This window comes from Trematomus bernacchii, unplaced genomic scaffold (assembly GCF_902827165.1).
Source record: "Trematomus bernacchii unplaced genomic scaffold, fTreBer1.1, whole genome shotgun sequence".
Taxonomy (NCBI): domain Eukaryota; kingdom Metazoa; phylum Chordata; class Actinopteri; order Perciformes; family Nototheniidae; genus Trematomus; species Trematomus bernacchii.
This window is the reverse complement of record NW_022987634.1, coordinates 69459-94328: the sequence shown is the minus strand read 5'-3', so window position 1 is coordinate 94328 and position 24870 is coordinate 69459. Positions and strand designations below refer to the sequence as shown.

The following is a 24870-nucleotide window of genomic DNA, read 5'->3' as shown; positions in this document are numbered from 1 at the left end:
CTATGGATTAACTTCAGCAGCGTTTTTATCGTTTTAATGCTATTGAAGACCACTTTGGAGAGACTACAGAGCCAAGGTAAAAATGTTAGCATTTTTAGCTACCTAGCGTCACCTGTTTTGATGTCCGTTTTTGCTTATAACGTCGCCATTTCGTATAATTCAGTGATAATGTGGGTGTCCAACGATTCTGTGTCACCTCACGATGTGAAACGATGTCATGGATGTAGAGAAGAGATCGATAATAAGGTTTTGTGAGTGATTTTCGGTGCAGTAAGGTGTTAGCATTTTTCGCTCGTTGCTAATTCAGAGGCTCAGTGTTAGCATTGTGGGTTTTATTTAAACCCGGTACCGGGGTCTCTCGGGCTTAACAGGTTAAAGAATTCTATATTCCTTATTTTTGTAAAACAAAATGTACCCTATATAAAAGTGTGTGTATCGAAGACTAATACAACATATTCCTCTGTGCTATAGACCTCAAAATGACAGCTGTAAACCACACTGTTTCCTTGTTACCATGAGAAAAACTCATCAAATGTACTATTTCCTCCTGTTACGGGAGTTACTGTTTTAGGTATCACCTTTTTAATCAAACTATGAAATCTGTTTTATCTGTTTTTTAAATATTTATATTTCAAGTAGAAACAAATGACCATAGAAAGTGAAAGTATGTTATGGCAGGAATGCAGAGAGATGAAAGGAAACATAGCTGTGTCCAAGATAGTTAAATACAACTAAAACTGAAATAAATAAATTTCATTTTTTGAAAACCAAATGACAGCTCTCGAAGGTCATGACTTACAATTGGACAGCCTTGGTTAAAAGAAATGTGAATGGATAAATGTGATTATTGCGTCACATTGTATTTTTAAACTAGGCAGATCTTTCTTCTTAAACCTGATCTCTCTCTTTAGACTACTGTCTCTTTGGCATTAAACATATTGTATGTTCAATACACTGACAGTAAAGTAAGCTGTTTTTATCAAATATTAACTTCTTCTTCTCTTCCCTTTTAAAACATACCTCTTGGCTTTCGTCAGCTCCTGCTCCCACTGGTTGAGGAGTTTGGGCACCGTCACCTTGGAGCTGTCGCGCTGGTTCAGAGACCACAGGTCTTTGGTCTCGAGAGGCATTTTGTAGCCCTTTATAGCCATACTAGAGAGAGAGAGACGGAGAGAGCCATGTTAGCAAAGTACAGACTGAGCATTCACAACATGGTAATAGGAACAGGCAGGTATAAGAAAACATGGCTGCCAAAAAAGGAGCAGCTCTGCCATCAGTGTGGCAGAACTGCTGTGGAGACAGACCAGCACTACCTTACACAATGCCCAAAATGTAAACCTGTCCGGTAACATTTGTTCCCAAAATTGTCCAATATGCTTCTATAATTTTTTTGTTAATCAGAAAAAAATATATTAAAATCATACCACAACCCTGCATCAAATGTATATATATATATATATATATATATATATATATATATATTACCAGTTTTATCTAGCAGAATAATTAATAATTGCCTATATGATTTCTGTTCAGTTTTTTTTGTGTCACTTTAAGGGTTTAAAAAATAGGACTGGTGTTAGGGGATGCTGTAGTTGAATTTGTTGCTCAAAAAAATTCGAAAAACATTGATAGATGGTTGGTACAATGATTTTCATTATATATGTTTAGATGAGTGTTTTAAATGCCATTATTTGTACAATGCTTTGGCAAAGATGTATGTCATCATGGCCATGCCAATAAAGGTTTTTAATTGAATTGAAGAGAGAGAGAGCAGTTTATTGAATCTGGAACATTCAACAATTCAACAATCACAATTAGATGTGAAGGAGGCAGTATAGGCTTGTTAGTCTCTACCTGTCTCTCTGCCTTTGAACGATTTTCAGGGTGTTTTCTTATGTACCTTGTTGTGTGTTTCATTACATGAGCAAAATGTCATTCTAAAACAAAAATCTAAGATACTGACTCAGTAGGAATTCTCCCCACAAAAAACCTTAATTGAGTTTCCTGGATTTGCTAATCATTATTATGTACTGGTAGATCAGATTTCACCGGAAATTGCCCTGATGCATTTTCCGGTAAGAGGAGAGACTGGCTTACAGAAAAAACAGAAAGAAGATGCTGTATTTCAGTAAGATGAAAGAAGCAACATCTTGTTTGTTGTTGGAATCAAAAATAATTAGTCAGTTATCATCAGTTGGTGTGGGACAAACCAACCTCTCAAAATAGGTCTCCCTTGTTTACAGTAATTATCAACTTTGAGCAAATACATATAATATTATCAATTATTATTATTATTATCAATTATTTTATTATAAAATATATAATTATATATTTTATAATAAAATAATTGCCTGATATCCATTTTATATTGGTCTGAAGAGATCACCTTTATTTTTCTTGAAAGCTTCTGGACCAAAAGTACATTTACTAGATTACGTTTAAATGTATTATTACTGAATAGAGCTTGAAGCGACACAATTCACAATGCAACCTCTATTAAAAGTAACTGTGCTGCAAAACCAGCTTCTAACAGCTAACGTCACTAGTTCTTCTCGTATCATTTTAACTTTGAATTGTTGTTCACAATAATGCATCATCACCATAGATCTCTGCATGGACCTGGGCCTTGGGCTGGATAACATATTTACCCTTTAAATCCCCCCTGACTACGGCCCTTCAAAATAATTACATGATCCCAGACTAACAGCAAGCTAAATACGCGCTAACAAATGTACAGTAACCACCTCCTATTGATGTTTAAATGTAGATTGTACACAGTAAGAAACACCTTACTGATTTAGCTTAACAAGGCTACCTAGCCAGCTAACTATGCTAGGTTGTTAGCTTGTATTATTAATCAGCACTAAAGTGACAAAAACAGCTAGCTAGATAATTCGGAGCTAAGCGATTTTGATTTCATAGATGTCCCTTAGAGAAATACAGAATTCTGTGAACATCAAACTGACCAAAAACAAACAACATGACAGACATTTTTTTTGCTTACGATAAAAGGAGCTAGCAAACATTGCTAACATGTACTCTACTTCGAGAAATAATCCAAGTTAGCAACCTAGCCTCGCTAATTTAGCCACTAGGTTGGTAGCATAGTTTAGCTAAATAAAAGGAGTAGTAGGTTACTGTGTGAGTAGTGTGTTCTTTGTGCAGCAGCAGCCTTTAGTTTGTTGTTTTATAGTGACTTGAAGTAACTTGACTTAATTGAAAGTTACATTTTAAATTTAAATGTAAAAATACAATATATTATTAATCCCAATATGTACAACACATGATGTGTCTATGGGTGAGGCATTGGGAGGCAGACACCAGTGTGAACCCACCTTGTGAACCACCAGAACGTCATGGTGGAGAGAAAACCTGCTGTGGCTTCAGGGCAGGGATTCTGAACAAAATAGGAAAATGTGCAGAAAAACAAGTCAGGGGTAAACAAGGATACAGTTGACATACTTCTATGAGCAGCCAGCAACAAGCGTGTTCTCTGTGTGTGTGTATAAGTGTGTGACCTTCTTTAACAAGTACACAGTGGCCCTGAGGCACACACTCAGACTTCCAGCCACTCAGGACCGTGAACATACAAGTTGGAATTGAAGATGTCCTTGCATGTAACATACATACATGCTTCATGGGCTCTGAGTGGACACTTCAGAAGGATGCATAACTCACAGGGTCTGTGACAACATTGGAGAAGAGAGGAGGTTTCTCATTGAAGCAGCAGAGGATCAGCTCACAGACCACAAGGGCGAAGTAGAAGTAGAACGTAGTGAATCGCAGCTTGTCGTTGACTTCGCTCTGAAATGTAAAATAAAGACACAAAGAGATGAGATGATAGCAAATATGAAATTAAAGGAAAGATCATGTGAGGCTGTGCTAGGACAAACCAGTGCTTTGAGCTAAATGTCAGTGTGCTAACATTCTCACAAAAACCACACTAACATGCCAATTTGAACTAAATGTGAGGTACAGCTAATATTGATCAAACTGTTAGTTTCTGTGGGTATTCTTTCCAAGTTTTGGATGGACAATTTTGATCTGATGCTGGCACTAAATAAAAAGTTAAAAGATAAGATAAGTTGTTTTGATAAATCCTATGAGGAAATTGATATTCCCAACAATCTTCAAAATATTTCATTCAAAACCGCAGTTGCAACATCATTGTTGCGCCAGACGATCACCACAGGTACAAGACAAGTTATTTCTCAAGGAACCATCAAAGCCTGTACAAAATGTCATGGCAGTCCACCTTGACATATGTAAGTCTGGATCTAACTGGTGGACCAGCCTACAGGCCCACAATGCCAATCGTAGAGCGCAAGTCAGACAAAAAAAGGCATTAAGAATGAAAATTGCATAATAGGGCCTCTTTCAGCTAAATGATTAGCATGCTAACCTTCTCACAATGGCAATGTAAGTGCTGATGTTTAGCAGATGTAATTCCAGCACTTTAGTTTAGCCTGCTAATATGCTAACATCTAATCTGAAAAGCCACAAACCTCATTTTACAGGTATTTGATCATAAACTAAAGAGTTAGACAGACCATTTTGACCTGGTTGTCCTGTAGCAAACGCTACCTACCATCGACTAAACATTTTAGAATTCCTGAGACTTTTAACTTGCATCCATTGATTTGAGTTCACACAATATTCCCAACACAGAAAGACCCAAAGGGAAGCCACAAACGTTTTCTCCAAACAGCTAAATCAGATGAACATGATTATAAATAGATGACCTAGTTAGACAGTGTAAAATCCCTGAATCATATTTGTTCATGGGCTAATTTTCTGGATCAACGTGATTATAGCACAAGTCTGCTGTAGCCTGGGCTGACCTGGAACACATGGCTGCGTGGTTTACCACCTGCCTGCCTCACACTGTGACCCACTGAGTGCTCCAGGCTCTGCTTACACGTCTGTCCTGGATTGGTGTTACTTTGAAAGCAGCCACACTAAGTAAAGACTTTTAAATATGAATGAAATGTAATTATTTTGGTTGAAAGTGTTTTTTATCATAAAGGAAGTGCAAAATAATACCATCCATCATGTGGCACAAAAGGAATTCAGTGACAGCAATTGAACACACCTTTTTGTACTTAGACATTCAGGCTGGACAAGTGGAGTCTACTCTTAACTGATATAAAAGATTTTCCGCCCACACACACAGGATATTATTTTTTCATAAACAAATATCTTACAGTAACCCATGGTATTAGCGTCAGTGTGTGGTGCATTCATGAGGCTGACTTGCATTTCTTATACACTTCTGGTCTAATGGATATTTATTTCACACTTTTTACTGTTATTTTGAGGCTACCAAAACAATTGCAGGTGGCATTTCCCATAAATCTGATTATCTCGCACACAGAAACATGAATATGAACCAATGTGCACATCTTAATCGGTGCTTACTCTGAATATTGAGCGTAATCCAATTATAACGTGCAAGTTAACACAGCCAGAAACATTTCCATAATACAGATGATCAAGAATGCCAAAAAGAGCTAAGATCTAACAGAAATTCACCTCAATTTCCTATTTTCATGAGACAGTGTCCAAACTTTTAAGAGTGTGCTGAAGACTTTCCTTTTGAAAAGATTACCCCATGTTTGTCTTCCTGAATCCAACATGTTATATACAATAACCATTACACATTCTAAAGCTATGTTATATGACTTTAAGTGTCAAGTACTTAAATAATTTGTAATTCCAATTTTAGATTAAATATGTTTTTCCCACTTCATTAAAGCAAACAATTACAACTTATTAGGGCTGTGCAATTAATCGTATTTTAATCTCGATTACGATTTTGGCTTGCAACGATTACGAAAACACCGTAATCGAAATAAAACGATTATTATTTTTATTTAAAAAAAATAAAATGTAATAATAATTCTTTTTTTTTTTGGTTTTTCAGTTGAATTATACTTAAAGTTCAGGGTAATCAACTGTTAAAAACATACTGTTCACATTTTCTTTTCAATAAATGGATGTTTTCAAAGTAAATGGATAATCGTTTTTAATAATCGTGATATCAATTATTGACCAAAATAATTGTGATTATGATTTTTGCCATAATCGCACAGCCCTACAACTTATATTGGCTTAGAACAAGCGTGTGATATGTTATATCTGCTATGTTGTGTAGGGGAGAATACATAAAGATTATAATCTGTTAATTGTTTATTGAGCCTGATGAGCTGGTGGCAGCTTGTATGGAAACCTCTTCCACAAGTGTGTGAATGTGTGTGTGAATGAATGCACTGAAAAACGGCGACGTTTAAATGTATTATATCAAGTTATTTGAAATCAGTAATAGTAAATGTAACCTACATTGTATTTAGACTTAAAGGTCCCATGTCATGCTTTTCTGGTTATTACCCGTCCCCTTGTGTGTTATGAAGGTTTTTATGCATGTAAACGGTCTGCAAAGTCACAAACCCTCAAAAGTCACAACCCTCAAAGTACACCCTGTAGCGAGTAAAACTCTAACACAGAAAATACCTGTCTATGCTGCCCCAGAACGCCTCGTTGGACATTTCTCTTTTTCTTCCTGGTACCAAGTGACGTAACGACGGTCCTAATGGACCAATCCGTGGAGCCACACACACACACACACACACACACACACACACTCACTTCACTCACTCACTCACTCACTCCCTCACTCACTCACTCACTCACTCACTCACTCACTCACTCCCTCACTCACTCACTCACTCACTCACCACTCACTCACTCACTCCACTCACTCACTCACTCACTCCCACTCACCGGCGTCCGTCACTCCTCACTCCTCACTCACTCACTCACTCACTCACCTCACTCACTCACTCACTCACTCACTCACTCACTCACTCACTCACTCACTCACTCACTCACTCACTCACTCACTCACGTCACACTCACCTCACTCACTCACCTCACTCACTCACTCACTCACTCACTCACTCACTCACTCACTCACTCACTCACTCACTCACTCCCTTAATCACTCACTCACTCACTCACTCACTCACTCACTCACTCACTCACTCACTCACTCACTCACTCTCTCACTCACTCACTCACTCACTCACTCACTCACTCACTCAGCCTTATCTTTCTCAGCCGTGCTACTCCGCGGATTTCTCAGCCTGAACTCACAGCTCGCACAACTCACAGCTCGCTGTCTCACAGACCCCACGCAGCAACCAGGAAACGACACCAGTAATCCAGCTCACACTGTCCGCTCCTCGCAGCAGCGAGCCCTGCAACGTCCCGCCAACATGGCACCCAGACCCCACGCAGCATTCTCATCTGTTTGTCCTTACTGGTGTCATTTTCTGGTTGTTAATTGTAACACATAATCACTGATGTTCCGCTGTAACGGTGGTGGACTCATAGTGGGCGAGCTGACCAATCAGAGCACAGTGGGCTCATAGTGGGCAGGAGCTCCAACAAGCCGTTTAGGACAGAGAGTGAATACACAAACTATACAGAGATGCTGTATGAGAAACCAATGTGATTTTGGAACATTGAACAATGTAAATCTATTCTAGTAGACTTCAACAATGGAATTATGATCAGTAGAAATGGCCATGACATGACCTTTAATGTTATTGCTTTCAACTAACCTAATACAATTATGTTTAATTTGTTGACATAATACATTGATTAAGTTTAACCTAATATTTAAAGTGGACCTATCATGCTATATTTGAACAATATATTGTAGGGCCATACCTATATAAAGTATATAAATATAGTTTTTTTTTCAAAATACCAAACAGATCCTGCATTTTAGCCATGCCTCATTTTGCTCCATTTGCTCTTTCCAGCCCTGTTTTTGCAGGGGGGCTGATTCTGTGAGCTGCAGCTGACCACGCCCCCCTGCAGGAGAGGGGTGCTCTGATCAGCTGCTGGGCTGTCAGAAGAGGGGGAGAAAAAGAGATCTCCGTCCTCCGTCCTCCGTGTTTTATTATATTATTATATAGAGTCGTTATTCATTTGTTTTAAAGCTCAATAAATAACAAAGAAGACCTTTGACCGGTACTTTTCTAATTTTGTCCGGAAGATTTAAACTTTAACGGACATCTTGACCGGCGAAAGAAAACCTAACTGAAACTCTGCCGCACGGTCCCCTCGTTCCTTGGAAGAGGCGGAGAGGTGGGTGTTTGTCATCTGCTGGTGGACTAACCGGAGAGAATTACAGTGCTTGCCTCGACGGGGAGGGATTGCATTGAATTAAAGCAGCGGGAGCAAACGCTTGCCTCGGGGAGGGAGAAAAAAAGCCACAGCGGAGAATAAACAGAAGGGTAACCATGGCAACCATGCGCGGGAAGTCTTCTTCGCTGCTTTTGTGGCAGACTACAGCGCCACTTACATAGCCTGGCATATGTACTACAGCGTCTCCAGCGCTTTGGAGCGGCAATGGCCGGCCGTGGCCCAACCCCACATTCCCCTGATAGGTGGAGAGTTGGCCCAATAGCCGTAGCGCCACCGTCCTGACGTCAGTGAAATGTTCAAATCTGGATCAATTTTGATCAGATCCGTTGCAGATTTTTAGAGATTTGGGTATGGAGGAAAATAGAGAGGGTTGTGTTTTCTGACACTTGGTGAGTTCCCTGGAACACCGGGGACACATATTCATGTATAAAAGACGTACAAAAGTGCATTTTGCATGATAGGTCCCCTTTAAACTTCTTATAATTGCTTTCAACTCACCTAATTATGTGTCATTTGTTGACATAATACAATTTGAAAAGTCAACATTTCATTTTTTTCAGTGTGGGTGAAGGCTGGCTTGAGTAGTATTGTGTGGAGTGGTTGCTAAAGCTAGAGAGAAGCTATATTAATGCAGTCCATTTACAGCGCTATAAGCAGATTATAACCCATTATGCAGCATTATAGAAAGTGGTACTGAAATGTTTAATAGGTCACTGATTAGAGGAGTGTTGTATTTCCAGCAGCTCGGAGCTTTACAGTTCTGCCAAAATGCCCAACACCTAGCCAAGTAATTACCTGGATCAATGGTTTGCAAGAAAAATAATGTTTTGGCGCTGCTTCTGAATTATATTTGACATGTTGTTGTTGTTGTTGTACCCTGTCTTGTCTTGTCACCTGTGGGATTTGTCTGCAGTGTGCTGCAGCTAACAGCCCTAGAGGTGAGATAAGTATGGTAGGAACAACAGGCCTACTATTCCCTCTGCGCTTAGTGATGCCCTGGGATGACCCCTCTCCAAACATCCACTCACTGTAAGCTCCTGAGACAACGTGGAGAGGGAGGAGAGAGACAGAGCTGACAGATGAAGTAGTCTCAAACGTCAAGAGCACTGAGGAGGCAGAGGAGATAGGAAATGCAGAGCAAAGACAAGAGAATTGGGGATGGGGAAGAGGATGATGGACGTGAACTAAAAAAACTGAACCGTTGACTTACCTAATACAATTATGTGATATTTGTTGACATAATATGTTTCATTCAAAATAATTTTTTTCAGTGTGTAAAAGACATTTGAGAGCCGTTCTCACCTGGCTGGAGGCCTGGAGGATCTTGGAGCGGAAAGGCACGATGGCACATAGCACACACAGGAACCAGAAGATGAAGAGGACCCCTGAGGACTGGACCCCGCGTAACCTCTCAAACTGGATCAGAAACGTGGCCAACAGCTGAGAGAGGAGGGCGGGGGGGGGTATTACACGGAGAGAGGAATGGATGGGCAGAGGCAGAATGTTAGATTAGCCAGGGTTTAATCACTGAGGGCATGTAAGGTGAACCGCAGTCTGACTGGGTCAGCCTTTCATGCTTCATAGCTCTCAGGAGAACTGCGGACAAGCTTCACTTAAGTATACGGCTCTGGATAAATGCTTTCAGCCTGCTACTGATGGCCAGCTAGGACATAGGGGCACCAAAAAACACTAGAACTGACAGGAAGTGATGACAAGATAAATGGTCCGTCTCAAAACAATACTACATGGGAGAGAAAAAAACAATTAAGGGTACTAAAACCAGAGAGAAATAAATGCTATCGATTTATAAATGTGGCGTTAAAGGATCATTTAAATGCTGTTATATTTGCAATTCCAAATTGGTGGTGAGATCCAGATAAATCAAGGAAGACCTTTTTGTTTTTTTATTTTATTGGCAGTGACATTCAAATGTCAGATGTTGCACATAATGTTGTGTAAGTATTTAGATGTTTTTGTTTAGTAACTGCTGAAACTATGACGTTAGGTATGTAGTACATACTGTATGGCAGGGGTGCCCACACATTTTCAGCTTGGGAGCTACTTTCAAAATGACCAAGTCAAAATGATCTACCTACAGGGCCGCCCCTGCCCAATATGTGGCCCCACGCAAAGTCATGAGGCCCTCTGTGCCACGAGCGTCGACGGTGGGGCTAGTGAACTGCGAGTGCCGGAACCTCGCAGCGGCGGAGAAACTGTGGCACTTACACCAATTGCGCCGCATAAGCGCATAATGGTGCGCCACATTTGCGCTTCAGATGAGGCTCCCTACGCGAGGTGAGGCCCCACGCAGTGTGCGTCATCTGCGTGTAGGGAGGGGCGGGCCTGTCTACCTGCATTTTTTATGTAGGTAGACAAGTGGCAAATGCCATAATAAGGATGTTGTTTTTTTTTAAATGCCATGCGATCTACCCACACTACTTTTGCGATCGACGTATTGGGCACCCCTGCTGTATGGGAATAGTATTATGGATTTGGGAAACTGCATTAGAGACTACAACTGCTTTGGGCACATGAAAATGTACCTTTTTAAAACGTTTTATTTAGACTAAACATTAGGGCTGAACCGAATAGCTTGAAGCTTGATTCATAACGTCATCATTCAAATTCTTAATCAACATGCAACAGGTAATAATCAGCATCAGTAATTCCAGTTCAATATATATGCAAGTTGACTTGATTATATCATATCACTGTGAGCTCTGTATTAGAAAATTCTGGAAATATTTTTTTTAAAAGCATTCAATTATAAACGAGAGAGCCACACATCCTCCTTCTGTTTTTTGTTAGACATATCCTCACCATGGTCATGCCGAGCACCAGCGGGGTGACAAAGTAGATGGGCGGCTGTGTGTTTCCCTGCCGCAGCTCGTGGAATGTGTAGAAGAGATCTGTCCAACACACAATCCATAACAACAAGCCAAACACCTGAGAGCAGAGCAAGAGAGAAACGAGGCAAGGTTAAAAAACAGACAGACATCAAATACTTAAAAACCAAAGGTTATTGTGGCTTAGTTCCAGCAACATCATTGGATGCACACTAGGGACTTTCTCTCACACAGCATCACTGGAAACTGAGAATCTCAAGTCTAGAACAGCCAAATGATTGCATTTAGTTTTTCCCAATCATTCTAGTTAGCCTAGCTAATTCAATATCATTTTCTTTTTTTTGAGTAAGAAACTAATTTAACAGCATGGTAAGTCCTCATAATCGTTAAAAAAAGGGGCCGGGACTGCAATTCTTTCATGGCATATTAACTACATTACAAAGACTTGTTGAACAAATGTAAAGAATTGCTTGCATCAACATTATTACATTAGAGAACTATAAGGAAATGAGTGTTGGTACAATTTAAGGGTGTCTATTATCATCTGGCCGGGGACAACAGCTGGAAATGAGCAATGTTGGCTTAAGCTGCCCCATTTACTGTTTATTGTGACAGTTGATTAATGTGGACTGTCCACGACACTATAAACAAATAAACGTAACTGAACAATGTCAGTCAAACACCCTAACACATGCCTGAAGCTAGCCGTCCAATGATTTACATTTGTCTTTAAATCATGCAGTTTCAGGAGCAATATAGTAATTTCCATTGAAATTTAAAATATATCTAACTGTTTTAGAGCTATTCAATGAAGAACAGATCAACCAACAGTACTCATACCACTAGATGGCATTGTGAATATCAGCCACGTGTAACAATCTAACCTTGTTCTGGAGTGCACTGTGATACAATCTACAACAATGAAGTCCCCTCTCACCGTTTTGAACCTGTTCATTATGGACATCATGATGTAGCCCCTGTTGTTCCTCTTGAGATAGAAGAGGTAGATGGGGCAGACGGCCCAAAGGTAGATGCACGGCAGCCATGACAGGACGGAGAGCTGGAAACACTCCGGCAGGTCGGGCCGGTCCGTGTGGAATGTCTGATTGGCTACCTGCAGACACACGATATGGGGAACAACACTTTAGTATAAAGTCTCCTGAAGTTTCACTATTCAGTTACAGTTTGTCCATAATACGCTGTCCTGCACATCTGTTTAAAGTCCTCATATCCAAATGTTGATATATTATTACAGTATACAGTGCCTATTCTACCCTACAGTATTTAATTTCTAAACTTTTCAAATGTTATAAAAATATATATTTCTTATTCTGCAACTTACTTAAACCACATTGTCTTTTATACAATTGTATGTACTTGTTAAGTATATTTGATGTTGCATTGTCGGAGGAGTCTTGGGATTTTCATTTCCAAAAGCCTTTTAATCCTTTAAATGCAGTGCTTCATATTTGATCAAAAAACCCAAACTGGTATGTCTGACCTTCTCACTGGATTTGCAGAAACTCTGCTCAGACATACACTTCCAAAAAGATATCGCCACACCTCCAACACCCAACCAAAAACACCACTTCTAGTTTATCAGAGCAAATGGTTCCCTTCAACACTGTGAGAATATTTACCCATCCGTCATGGGAGAAGGAAACATGATGTGAAATCCAGTTCTTTGTATGTTAGAAACTTGTCTGCCAACCTCTGTGCGATATCATAGTAACTTTAAATGGCAGGATTAACAGCTTTACAAGCAGGTTAGAGGTGAGAGCCAGAGCAGCCTGACAACATTTCTCTAACTGTGGAATATGTAGTAACCAGGAATGTATTGGATTTTAAATCTTTGAAAAGAAGCAAAGGCATCAGCAATCATTTAGGGGTTAGAGATATACCAAGAGGTTTAAATCAGATATTTATATGATGTTCATAATACACATATCCAGCACCTCTTTGATCATATTATATATATATTGCTATTGTAATTTACTCTTTTACCTAGTCACAACATTTGTATTTTCAGTGTATTTATTTGCAAAAAAGTTACACAACACACAATAAACCAAAGTAAAAGATGAATGTGACTGATAGCATTATTATTATTTGTTTATATTCCTTAGATATCGAGATAAGATGGCTATTGTGAATTATCCTTTGCTACGCTAATCATGTGATGAAAAACTGATACTGTGCCTGCCTTTATTCCATTTAACCTTGAAACTTGAATTGCATGCAGAGCTGCCAAACCCAGAAACTCTTTTTATTCCTAAATGAATCAGATCAAAGACTGTCAGCTATTTATAGAGGTGGGAAATGAAGAAAATCTAAGAAAATGCCATTCTGCAAAATAATACACCTTAAATAGGATATAATATGCTAATGTTGTGCCTCTACTGTGACATGTTTCCATGCTGAAATGTTCAAAAAGGTCATTGTAACCTTTGCAGACCTTTTACATGCACTAAAACCTAATAACACACTACAGGAAAGAGAAAACCCCCAAAAAGCATAATAGGGCCTCTTCAAAACATCTTATGAGACACAGTTTACCACAAACACAATGCCGAATATGGGGTGGAAATAGATAGGGCTAGTGGTTTGGTGTCCTCAGATCAGGGGACCAGGGAAGCACAGGTTCAATCCCACCTTGACCACCGCAGGCAACATGCCGTTGTGTCCTTGGGCAAGACACTTCACCTTAAACTCCTGTTGGTATTGTCCACAGTATTACATGTATTACATGTCTGATATGTAATAGGTAATGCTTAGCGCTTTGAGCACTTGGAAAAGCACTCAAAAAAAATACAATTCATTATTTTTTTCTTTTTATGAATTATTAAGGTTTTATTAAATGTCATTTTTCAACACTGCAATCACCAGAATGACATTCCAATCTCCTTCATTGTATTGAGTTGACAGTAGAAATTCCAGTGACATATCTGAAAACCAAAATGATATAATTCCAGGCCCGTGAACTCAATTTGGATGAAAAGGTTCTGAATCTGTCATAATGAGGCTATAGGCGCTTTCTTGACACTTTATCTTCCCCTACATTTCTCTCCTTCTCTCTGATGCACTTGACAACGGCTGACAGTGAACTCGCCTTCAGTACACACGAGACACACCATGCAAACTGAAGAAGCAATTAAGGCAGATAAACCGACGGCTGTGTTTTGAGTGTTGTCGACATGCATCAAGATTATCAGTGAGACAGTTTTCAAAGGGTTGTTGCTACCACTAAACCACACAAAGCTGAACTTAGCTCACAAGTAACAGTGGCTCTTTCAGATCAACTGCAATATTAAAGCAACAGTAAGCAATGTTCTGCATCAACAGGATGTGTGTTTGGGAATTGCCATGTGAACTTTATCAAGTAATGCAGAAATGCCTAAAGAAATGAACTTCTGTAAAATGAGGTTTAAATGTGATGAAGTGAACTGTGCACTTCTGCTTTCATATCTTATTGATACTAATACACCATTGCACATGTTGTAATATACATGTTTTTATTTTAACTTGTTTTTTTTGTTTTTTTATTGGACTACTTTAAATTCCTGTGATTATTTATGTGTATTTCCTTTCATAATTGTTTTGGCAAGTTTATTAACTTAAAATTCTTATTTTTATATATTTATATTGTTTGTTCTTCAGATACTCAATTGGTGTTTCTCCTAGTGTTGATATGTATATAACTGCTGTTTATTTTGTAGAGTTATGTATTTTTTTATTCCATTTTTTTTAACTCATGTCTAATGCCTAACATTTCTGCTGTGACATATCAATTGACCAATGTGGGATGAATAAAGTATACAGTTTATCCATCTATATATATAAATATATGTTTTATTTATTTCATTTTATTCTAAAATGGAGCAACTGTGTGATTCCGACTCTGATATGTTAATGTGTAACTTTTTCCACACCATGCATATGAAAACAGATAATTTATTTTGCAGCAGAGCAACAATAACTGAGTGATCCGAGGACATCCGGAGGAGATGAGTAAAGTAAACATGAAGCATAGTGGGATGCAGCCCTGACTCAGCCCGTGGTTATTGTGCTCCCCTGGACAAACACAGTACAGGGCCCACCCACAGACGGAACCAAGATAAACACAGCTGCTGGCCAACTCTCCGACACCACCACACCCTCCTGTGTGTGTGAAAGTGTTGCTGTGGTATGAGGTGTTGGGTAATTGCTTGTGTTGGTGTGTGTGGCAGCTTTTAAATGTCTCTTCTTAAGGAGTCCTTTACCCTCTGGCCCTAAACACAATGTGATGTGTAAATGACCACAAGCATATATTTCTGTCTTTTTTGTCTATCATACACCCAGAAAAGGTGTTTAAGCTTTTGAATACCTGATAAGGCCTGAACATATCCTCATTTGTTTGAATAGTTTTTGGTCTATGCATCATACAGTACATCTAACTGAATCCAGGGGAGCAAATAATTAAGACCCTTATGTTGTTAATATTGGAACTTTTTGGGATACTTACTGTTTTACTTGCCAAGAACCAAAATTAGAAGTATGTAATGTGCAGTCAACGTAAAGCTACAGCCAGCAGCTATTAAGCTTAGCATAAAGAGAAACCCATTTTTTGTGCCAAAAAACACCTATTAGCTCCTCTAAAGCCCCAAACCCTAACCCTAACACCAACAAAAACGTACATTGAAAAGCAACAAATGATGATTAAATGTGACAAAAGTGTGTACCAGTTTAGGGTGAGGTGTAAAGAAGTATATGGTAAACATATTTCTCAATTACTGCTAATAACTTTTTACTTAATGACAGAATGTTGCTAGGTTTAAAGTCACCAACATCTGATATTACCAACCCATCTTAAAGTATAAATATCACTGATTCTAATCCACATATTTCCCCACGTGTGCAGATTAAAATAAAAGTCATTCATGCATAACCCCATGTACAAACACACTTTGGTTTTTGTACAGATAGAAAAAAGAATATGAAGCTAGTTAAGCAGTTAGCTTTAGATGTGCTCTAAACGTCTATTTGATATTCAACTGATTATTTAACAAGGAAAACTGAAACAAGTTTCACTGGTTTAGGTTTTCAAATGATAAACATTTGCTGCCTGTCCTAGTCTCAGATTAGAGTAATTGAGGTGTACGTTTAATTACAATTACTTCAGGTTTTCCAGTTAACAGGTGTAAATAAATACCAGCCTGACTTTAGTGTCACACAGTATTGCATTTAAGAGTAACTAAAAAGAAAAGGAACATTTACCTTTTCTGCAGGTTTTGTTTCTCGTTCATTTAAAAAACCTGACAATACACTGTCAAAATAAACTACAATGCAAATGTCTGCTAATCATGTAACCAACGTTTTTCTTTATCCTTCCCCAGCCCTGTATTTAGGACTTCACTCTCGTCCTCCATGTTTGCCAAAATCACGTAACCTTGAATAATTGGAAACAGTATTGATAATTCTCTCTTTGGGTATTTTGTTCACAACAACACATTTGATAAGAATATCTTACTGTCTTCTGAAGTTTTAGAGACGTAACGTATATCGACTAATCGAGAAGAATATTTGATAGATCGATTATTAGCACAACACTGGAGCCAAACAGGCCGTTGTCACGCTCCTTTTGCCTCTGCACCATATTTGTTAGAAGTAATGGATTCTGCAGAGTTTTGCATTGCAAATGTGTCCACAGCACAACGTGTCTCCATTCCAACGTTTTTTTCCTCATGCCAACCTGAGCAGCAGGGGAGCGGCCAACAGCACATTATCTGTGTTGTGTTTGTAACACACCTCCCTATCACTCGGCATGGAACAGAGGGCTGAAAGCAAATGTCACATTTAAAAGCATGTAGTTATCTCGACTGCCCACTGGGGAAAAGGCAGCGAGTAAATATCCAGTTTAATCACTAACCAGACCATTGTCTTTTATTTGCTCACACATATCACATTTTTTATTATCTTGGTGGCAGACACTGAATGCACATAAGAAATGGTTTAATTAATTTCTGCTATATCGGCTCACCTTCTAAAAGGAATATTCACACAGTGGTGAAACTTTTTAAATATTTGTCAGGGGAAATTAACATTTTCGTTCGTTTGAAAGTGATAAAAAAAAGGAGATTGTTTCCATGGATGAAGGGACTAAATAAAGGCTGCGTTTTCTAAGCTTACTGTATGTGGTTATTGCAAAACGTGTTCACATTTTCATATATTTAATGTGATACAGAGGCTGTTATCACATTAGCGCAGAGGCATTTCAATGTAAAAGCCTACCGATACAATCTGAAACTGAAGATTGCGTAACTACACATAAAATAATAATAATAATAATAATAATAATAATAATAATAATAATAATACATGTCATTTATATAGCACTTTTCCTGGTGCTCAAAGCGCTTGAAAGGTTAACAATCAATAATAATTGCGCGTGAAGCTTGGGAAGAAGTTGTGTAGAAAAGGCCCCAAAGTTATAGTTATTGATATATATATATATTATTTTATTATACAGAGTTTATACCTGTTAAGTTGTGCCTTCATAGTGGGGAGGGGCTAACCCACGTGTTTTGGGTGACGTCACATATCAGAGGGTAATGTGCGTCAGTAGTTGCAGGAAAGTTATGCCGTCTTAATCTTCGTATTGTGTGCGTAAATGAACGTGAGTGTTTGTCCACAGTGCTGCCTGTTATGTTGTTCTACACTTTATTATTATTGTGATAACTTCTGTGCCGATGTGGCTTAATGCAGAGTCTCCGTGCTCATGTGATCTGTGCATGCTGCGTGCATATTTATTATGGCTGCTCATTAAGTGAGTCGGCACTCCTGTCTCAAAGTTAGGGGTATATACACCGTGTTGAGTGGCACAGACCTATTATTAATGTAATAGGATGTAGTTTATGTGGATAAATGTTTATGTGGCGTTAAAGGTGAGATATTATGGTTGCGGTCGAATAGTCCATTTAGCTTAGGAACCTTCCTAACGGAGTGAAATGACCCGGAAGTCCCTCAGTGGCAGCCATGATAAGTGCCGTTCGAATTCTCTAAATGAAAGGAAAGGAGGTTTCAAACTTCCTTTATAACCTCCTTTAGCTTAGGAACCACTGGACCTCCCTAACCTAAAGGAGAGGAGAAAATGCTGCCCCACAATGCCTTGCGGCCGCGGCATTTGCCGTCACACAACAGTCGGCCGTTCACGGAAACAACCGATTATGAACGAGAAATGATATCATGAAAGTTACGGTGCTTATTAAAGGGGACCTATCATGCAAAATGCACTTTTGTACGTCTTTTATACATGAATATGTGTCCCCGGTGTTCCAGGGAACTCACCAAGTGTCAGAAAACACAACCCTCTCTATTTTCCTCCATACCCAAATCTCTAAAAAAGGGGCTGCAACGGATCTGATCAAAACTGATCCAGATTTAAACACTGTCCTGACGTCAGGACGGTGGCGCTACGGCTATTGGGCCAACTCCACCAATCAGGAGGAGACAGCCACGGCCATTGCCGTTCGAAAGCGCTGGAGACGCTGTAGTACATATGCCAGGCCAGTAGATGGTGCTGTTCTCACAGAATCAGCCCTTGCAAAAACAGAGCTAGAAATGGTCAAATAGAGCAAAATGAGGCATGGCTAAAATGCATGATCTGTTTGGTATTTTGAAAAAAAAAAAGTATAAATATGCTTTATATAGGTATGGTCCTACACTATATTATTCAAATATAGCATGATAGGTCCACTTTAAGCATTTTAAAACGTATGTGGTAAGTTGCCAAAGTGCTTTGTTTTGAACGTTCATCAGTATTATAATCAAAAAGAGAAATATGAACGTCAGTTTTTACTGAAATGATCAAATAAAGTCAACATTTCACAGTCTTTACTGAGCTGTGTGGGGTTTGTTCAACTTTTAAAAGATGTTTGAATGGTGATATACACAGTGATAGATGTTAAGGACTAACGTTTATAATAAATACATTTGTATTGATTTTAAGATCTTTTCATACAATCATACGTATTGGGATCATTTGTATTAATGTGGACCGGAGGGAGAGGGTGACGAGCATAAGTTTCACTTTCCTTTTTTATTTCAATTCCAACTTTGGTCATGAAGAATATGTTTCTCTGTTGTCCCCGTTCATAAAGCATAACAGCATCAGAGCACGGTGCAGAGTCTCTAGATGAGTTAACAGTAGTCCCTCGTTCTTATTAAATATCCATGTTGTAGTCCGCTGTATAGAAAACTGTAGTTTCCATAGTTTCCCCACAGCAGCAGCAGGCGCACATTTATGTACCGCAGTCTCTTCTCCTAAATCCTTTTGAATTCTCCTATCCACTATCCCTTAACCCCGTTAAGGGACGTTTCACTCAGAGGTCAAGGAATAGACGATAGGGGTAGAACTTAGGAGCTGATTTTTGGACTATTCGACCGCAACCTATGTGTTTACAGTTCATTTATTGCTCCGCTACTCGGCTACCGGAAGTAGCATGTCTGTAGTGTTTCACAATAAGAGCATCGGCTGCCGCTTTCCGCCAACCGGAAGTGGAACGTTATTCCTTAGCGGTAGCTTAACTTTGAATCTCTGTGTGTGCCTGGTAAAGAGTGTTTGACATTATATGTTAATGTGTTTATGATTATAAAGGCCCTGACACACCAGGCAGTCACCAGAGAACTCGCCGACACCCGACACCGACAGTTCCATCGACGAGTTCTCCTGCGTCTTGGCCGTGTCTCGCACTGAAATACACCGCTTTACTTCAGCCGAGCACGTACGAACTGCGCATGCGTGAGTGGCAATAACTGTCCTTATCAGCAGGCGGTGGTAGTGTGTATTCGTCATTCAAAATAGGCAACAACCGGAAGAAAGAGAAGAAGAACAGACTGTGATATAAACAAACAGCAAATAGCGTGTGCGTTCCATTTTCACTCTCGTCCATCGAAAACATGTTTTAGAATATAAAAATACATGAATGATGAAATGAGCACATAAAGTGCAGACATACTATAAAATCACAGTTAATAGACCTGCATCTGATGATCGCAGTGTTCTGGCGGGTGTGTCGTTTATTGAGTCAGCAATGTAGTAATGTATGTAATGTAATAATGGCCACTTCTTGCTAAATTTACATTTACATGTGATGCTTTTATCCGAGGCGACTCACAATAGGTAAATGAACAGCAGTAGACAGTATCTCATTTACTTAGACACTGTACTTAAGGACAATGTTGAGGTACTTCAGACTAATCCTGCAACTTTATACTGACAAATAAACCGGACTTGACCAAAAAAATCACGGAGCTCTCAGCAGAGGACAGCCGGGGACGCTCCCGCCGATATCAGAGATGTCCCTGCTATGTGTGGGAGGTAAGAGAGGACATTTAAGGGCTATGTTTGATGTCTTTAAGTATCACCTGCTGGTGTTTAGCTGCTGTCCTGTGCCTTAAATCGTTTGTTTACGTCCCTCACTTCCGTTTCGCTTCTCATTTGCTAGCTGAACAGCTGATCAGAGTGGTTTCTTGGCCCGATAGCTTGTGTCCGACACCCGGCCGATTCAACATGTTGAGGCCAAATAAGGCGTGTCACGGCCGAGGGTTCGGGACACACCAAATTGACTTTGGGCGACAAGGAACGCGTTGTCGCCAGACAACCCAAGACGGCCGATATCGGCCTGGTGTGTCAGGGCCTTAAGAGAAGGGAGACATGTTGTATTATAGCTTGTCTAGATTATTATTTCTATAGGTGCCCCACAATGCCTTGCGGCCGCGGCATTTGCCGTCACACAACAGTCGGCCGTTCACGGAAACAACCGATTATGAACGAGAAATGATATCATGAAAGTTACGGTGCTTATTAAAGGGGACCTATCTTGGCATTATTATGTATATTATTTATGTATGCATAAGTTATCAGAACGATCTGGCCAGTATGGACTCAGCGGACACAGGCCACCAGTCCAAGACTGCGGACGAACTCAGCCAAGCCCTGGCCAATCAAGGTGCTCTCGTGGGGCATCACAACGTGGTTCTCCGTGAGGTTGTGGAGACTCTCCGGAACCTCTCCACTAACGTGCAAAGGATCGGCACACAAGTGGAACTGCTCACCTCCCAGTTTTCTCCCCCGCAGCCCGCTGCACAGCCGACAGCTCCTCCCCCCGCTCCTGCTGCACCTCTCCATCAGCTACGAGAGGCTGTTATTCCTACACCGGAGCGATACGCTGGAGATTTGGGTATTTGTAGAGCCTTTTTGTTCCAGTGTTCGTTAGTCTTTGAGCAGCAGCCTAGTACTTATCACACAGATGGGGCTAGGGTAGCATATGTAATGAGTCTGTTGAGGGGGAGTGCTCTAGATTGGGCTACAGCCGTTAGGGAGAGCCAGCCACACATTTGCTCATCATTTGATACTTTCATTTCCGAAATGAAAAAAGTTTTTGATCACCCGGTACGGGGGAGGGACGCTTCTAGGCGCCTTCTTTCTCTCCGGCAGGGCTCCCGTAGTGTAGCCGAATTTTCAGTTGAGTTTAGAACAGTTGCTGCTGACTCAGGCTGGAATAACGAGTCATTGCAAGATGTTTTTCTTCAAGGGCTGAACGAAGCAATTAAAGACGAGCTAGCTGCTAGGGATGATCCAGTTAGCTTGGATAATTTAATTGCCACAGCTATCAAGATTGATAATCGCCTCAGAGAGAGACGCAGGGATAGGAATAGCCGTCACCCCAATCCCAGCTACTCCTCACTTGATCCCCGAATTGGCACTGCCACTGCCCCAATCTCCAGATCCTTTCCGACTCCTTTCTCGGTTTCACCCCCCGAAGATGAGCCCATGCAAGTGGGAAGGGCCCACCTCTCACCATCTGAGCGGGCTAGAAGGATCCAGGCTGGGGAATGTGTTTATTGCAGCCAAACCAGTCATCTAGTTTCCTCCTATCCTAATCTGCCAAAAGGTCAGGCTCGTCAGTAGCTGTGGGGATTCTGGCGAGCCCTTCCTCCTCTCTCAACCCCCGACCCAGAACGCAGCTAGAAGCCGTTCTTTGCTGCAACCAACAGTCACTACCCCTGCTCGCCTTAGTGGACTCGGGGGCAGACGAGAATTTTTTGGACATTGACATCGCAGCTCAGGCAGGAATTCCCTGCGAAGTGTTGGATTCACCTCTTAATGCCAATGCTCTTAATGGACAATTCCTGGCCCAAGTCACTCACCGCACCAAGCCAGTAAACCTCATTCTGTCTGGAAACCATCGTGAGTTTATTCAGTTTCACCTTATTTCCTCACCTCATGCTCCCATAGTGTTGGGTCATCCCTGGTTAAGAACACACAACCCCCAGATTGATTGGATAACTGGCAAAATCATTAGTTGGAGTTGTTTTTGTTTATCCTCATGCCTGCAGTCTGCCCTACCGCCAGCAGAGGCCGCCGCTCCACCACCCAAGATCGAGCCGCCTGACCTGTTATCTGTCCCCATGGAATATCATAGCCTAGGAGAGGTGTTCAGTAAACAGCGAGCTCTTTCTCTTCCTCCTCATCGACCCTACGACTGTCCCATTGACCTCCTTCCCGGGGCCCCTCTGCCTTCCTCACGTCTGTTCAACCTGTCTCGCCCTGAGAGAAAATCCATGGAGAGTTACATCCATGACTCCCTGGCTGCTGGTGTCATCCGCCCATCCTCCTCCCCGGTCGGTGCTGGGTTCTTCTTCGTGTCCAAGAAGGACCGCTCACTGCGGCCCTGCATTGATTACAGGGGTCTCAATGCCATCACTATAAAAAACAAATATCCATTACCCCTCATTAACTCCGCCTTTGAACCCCTCCAGGAAGCCACCATCTTTTCCAAACTGGACCTCCGCAATGCCTACCACCTCGTCAGAATCCGTGAAGGGGACGAGTGGAAGACTGCCTTTAACACACCACTCGGTCACTTTGAGTATCTGGTGATGCCTTTTGGACTGACGAATGCCCCAGCAGTTTTTCAGTCAATGGTGAACGATGTACTCCGTGACCTCCTCAACCGGTCAGTCTTTGTCTACTTGGATGACATTCTCATTTTCTCCCGTAACAAGGAGGAGCACATTATCCATGTCAGGCAGGTGCTGCAGAGACTCCTTGAAAACAGACTCTTTGTGAAGGCGGAGAAATGCGAATTCCATGTCAACACAGTCTCATTCCTGGGCTACATCGTTGAGGAAGGAAAGATTAGGACCGACCCTGAGAAGATCCAAGCGGTGGCGGGGTGGCCCAAACCAACCTCAGTTAAACTGCTTCAACAGTTTCTTGGTTTCGCCAATTTTTATCGGCGCTTCATCAGAGACTACAGCAGAGTGGCGGGCCCTTTAACCAGACTCACTTCCCCTACAACTGGTTTTTTCTGGACTCCAGAGTGCGATGCAGCCTTCTCGGAGCTAAAGAGACTTTTCACCACTGCCCCTGTGCTCATCCACCCTGATTCCTCTCGCCAGTTTGTGGTGGAGGTCGATGCCTCCAACACCGGGGTAGGGGCAGTTCTTTCCCAGCGCTCGGAACGAGACCAAAAATTACATCCATGTGCATTTTTCTCTCGCCGCCTCACTCCAGCTGAGAAGAACTATGACGTGGGTAACAGAGAGCTGCTGGCTGTCAAACTTGCCCTAGAGGAGTGGAGGCACTGGCTGGAGGGAGCCGAGCTCCCTTTTATTGTATGGACAGACCACAAAAACTTGGCGTACATCCAATCTGCCAAGCGCCTTAACTCTCGTCAAGCTCGATGGGCCCTGTATTTCGGCCGCTTCTCATTCACCCTTACCTACCGTCCAGGGTCACGGAACCTCAAGCCGGACGCTCTCTCTCGCCAGTTCGCTTCCGAAGGACCAGCTGCCAATCCAGACACTATCCTGCCTGCCTCCTGCGTGGTGGCGGCTGTTACCTGGGAGATTGAGTCATTGGTTAAGGAGGCTCAGCGGGCGCAACCTAACCCAGGTAACTGCCCAGCTAATAGTCTTTTTGTGCCTACCCCTGTTCGCTCCAAGGTCCTGCAGTGGGCACACGCCTCCCGTCTCTCCTGTCATCCTGGTGTCCATCGCACACTGTTTATTCTAAAACAACGGTTCTGGTGGCCTTCCATGGCTCAAGACACCAGGGCCTTTGTTGCTGCCTGTACAGTATGTGCCCGCGCCAAGTCCTCCCACCAATCTCCCTCTGGCCTGCTTCGGCCGCTGCCGGTACCTAGGCGTCCTTGGTCGCATGTGGCCTTGGATTTTGTCACTGGACTTCCACTGTCACAAGGAAATACCATCATCCTAACTATTGTGGACAGATTTTCCAAGATGGTACACTTTGTTGCTCTTCCCAAGCTTCCCACAGCCCGAGAGACTGCAGATCTTCTGGTCAATCATGTTGTTCGACTCCATGGGATTCCCACCGACATCGTCTCTGACCGGGGTCCCCAGTTCATTTCCCACGTTTGGAAAGCCTTCTGTCAGGCTCTGGGAGCATCAGTGAGCCTGTCATCTGGATATCATCCTCAGACGAACGGGCAAACGGAACGGGCCAACCAGGATCTGGGGGCGGCTCTTCGCTGTGTGGCTTTCAGGAACCCTTCGTCATGGTGCCCACATCTGCCATGGATCGAATATGCCCACAACTCCCTGCCAAATGCAGCCACAGGTATTTCACCCTTTCATTGTGCCATGGGTTTCCAACCACCCCTGTTTCCATCCCAGGAAGAGGAGGTTGCTGTTCCTTCCGTTCAGACCCACCTTCGTCGCTGTCATAAGGTGTGGAGGGATACCCGAGCCGCCCTGCTCCGCTCCGCTGCCCGCAACTGCCTCATCGCAGACCGCCACAGGA

General features: G+C 41.6%; 1 protein-coding gene across 4 annotated transcripts in view; it reads right to left on the bottom strand.

The window, feature by feature from the left end:
* Positions 1-24870, bottom strand: part of abcc3 (ATP-binding cassette, sub-family C (CFTR/MRP), member 3) — a 67524-nt gene that overhangs the window by 28439 nt on the left and 14215 nt on the right. For all 4 annotated transcript variants that reach the window (XR_004556164.1, XM_034133101.1, XM_034133100.1 and 1 more), the window contains exons 2-7: positions 12001-12177; positions 11038-11163; positions 9520-9657; positions 3682-3807; positions 3339-3400; positions 1021-1152 (exon numbers count right to left, since the gene is read on the bottom strand). Coding sequence is in view for 3 of the 4 variants with exons in the window: in XM_034133101.1 (XP_033988992.1) it covers positions 1021-1152; positions 3339-3400; positions 3682-3807; positions 9520-9657; positions 11038-11163; positions 12001-12177 (761 nt within the window). In the remaining variant the exon portion in view is untranslated. The remainder of the gene's footprint in view (positions 1-1020; positions 1153-3338; positions 3401-3681; positions 3808-9519; positions 9658-11037; positions 11164-12000; positions 12178-24870) is intronic.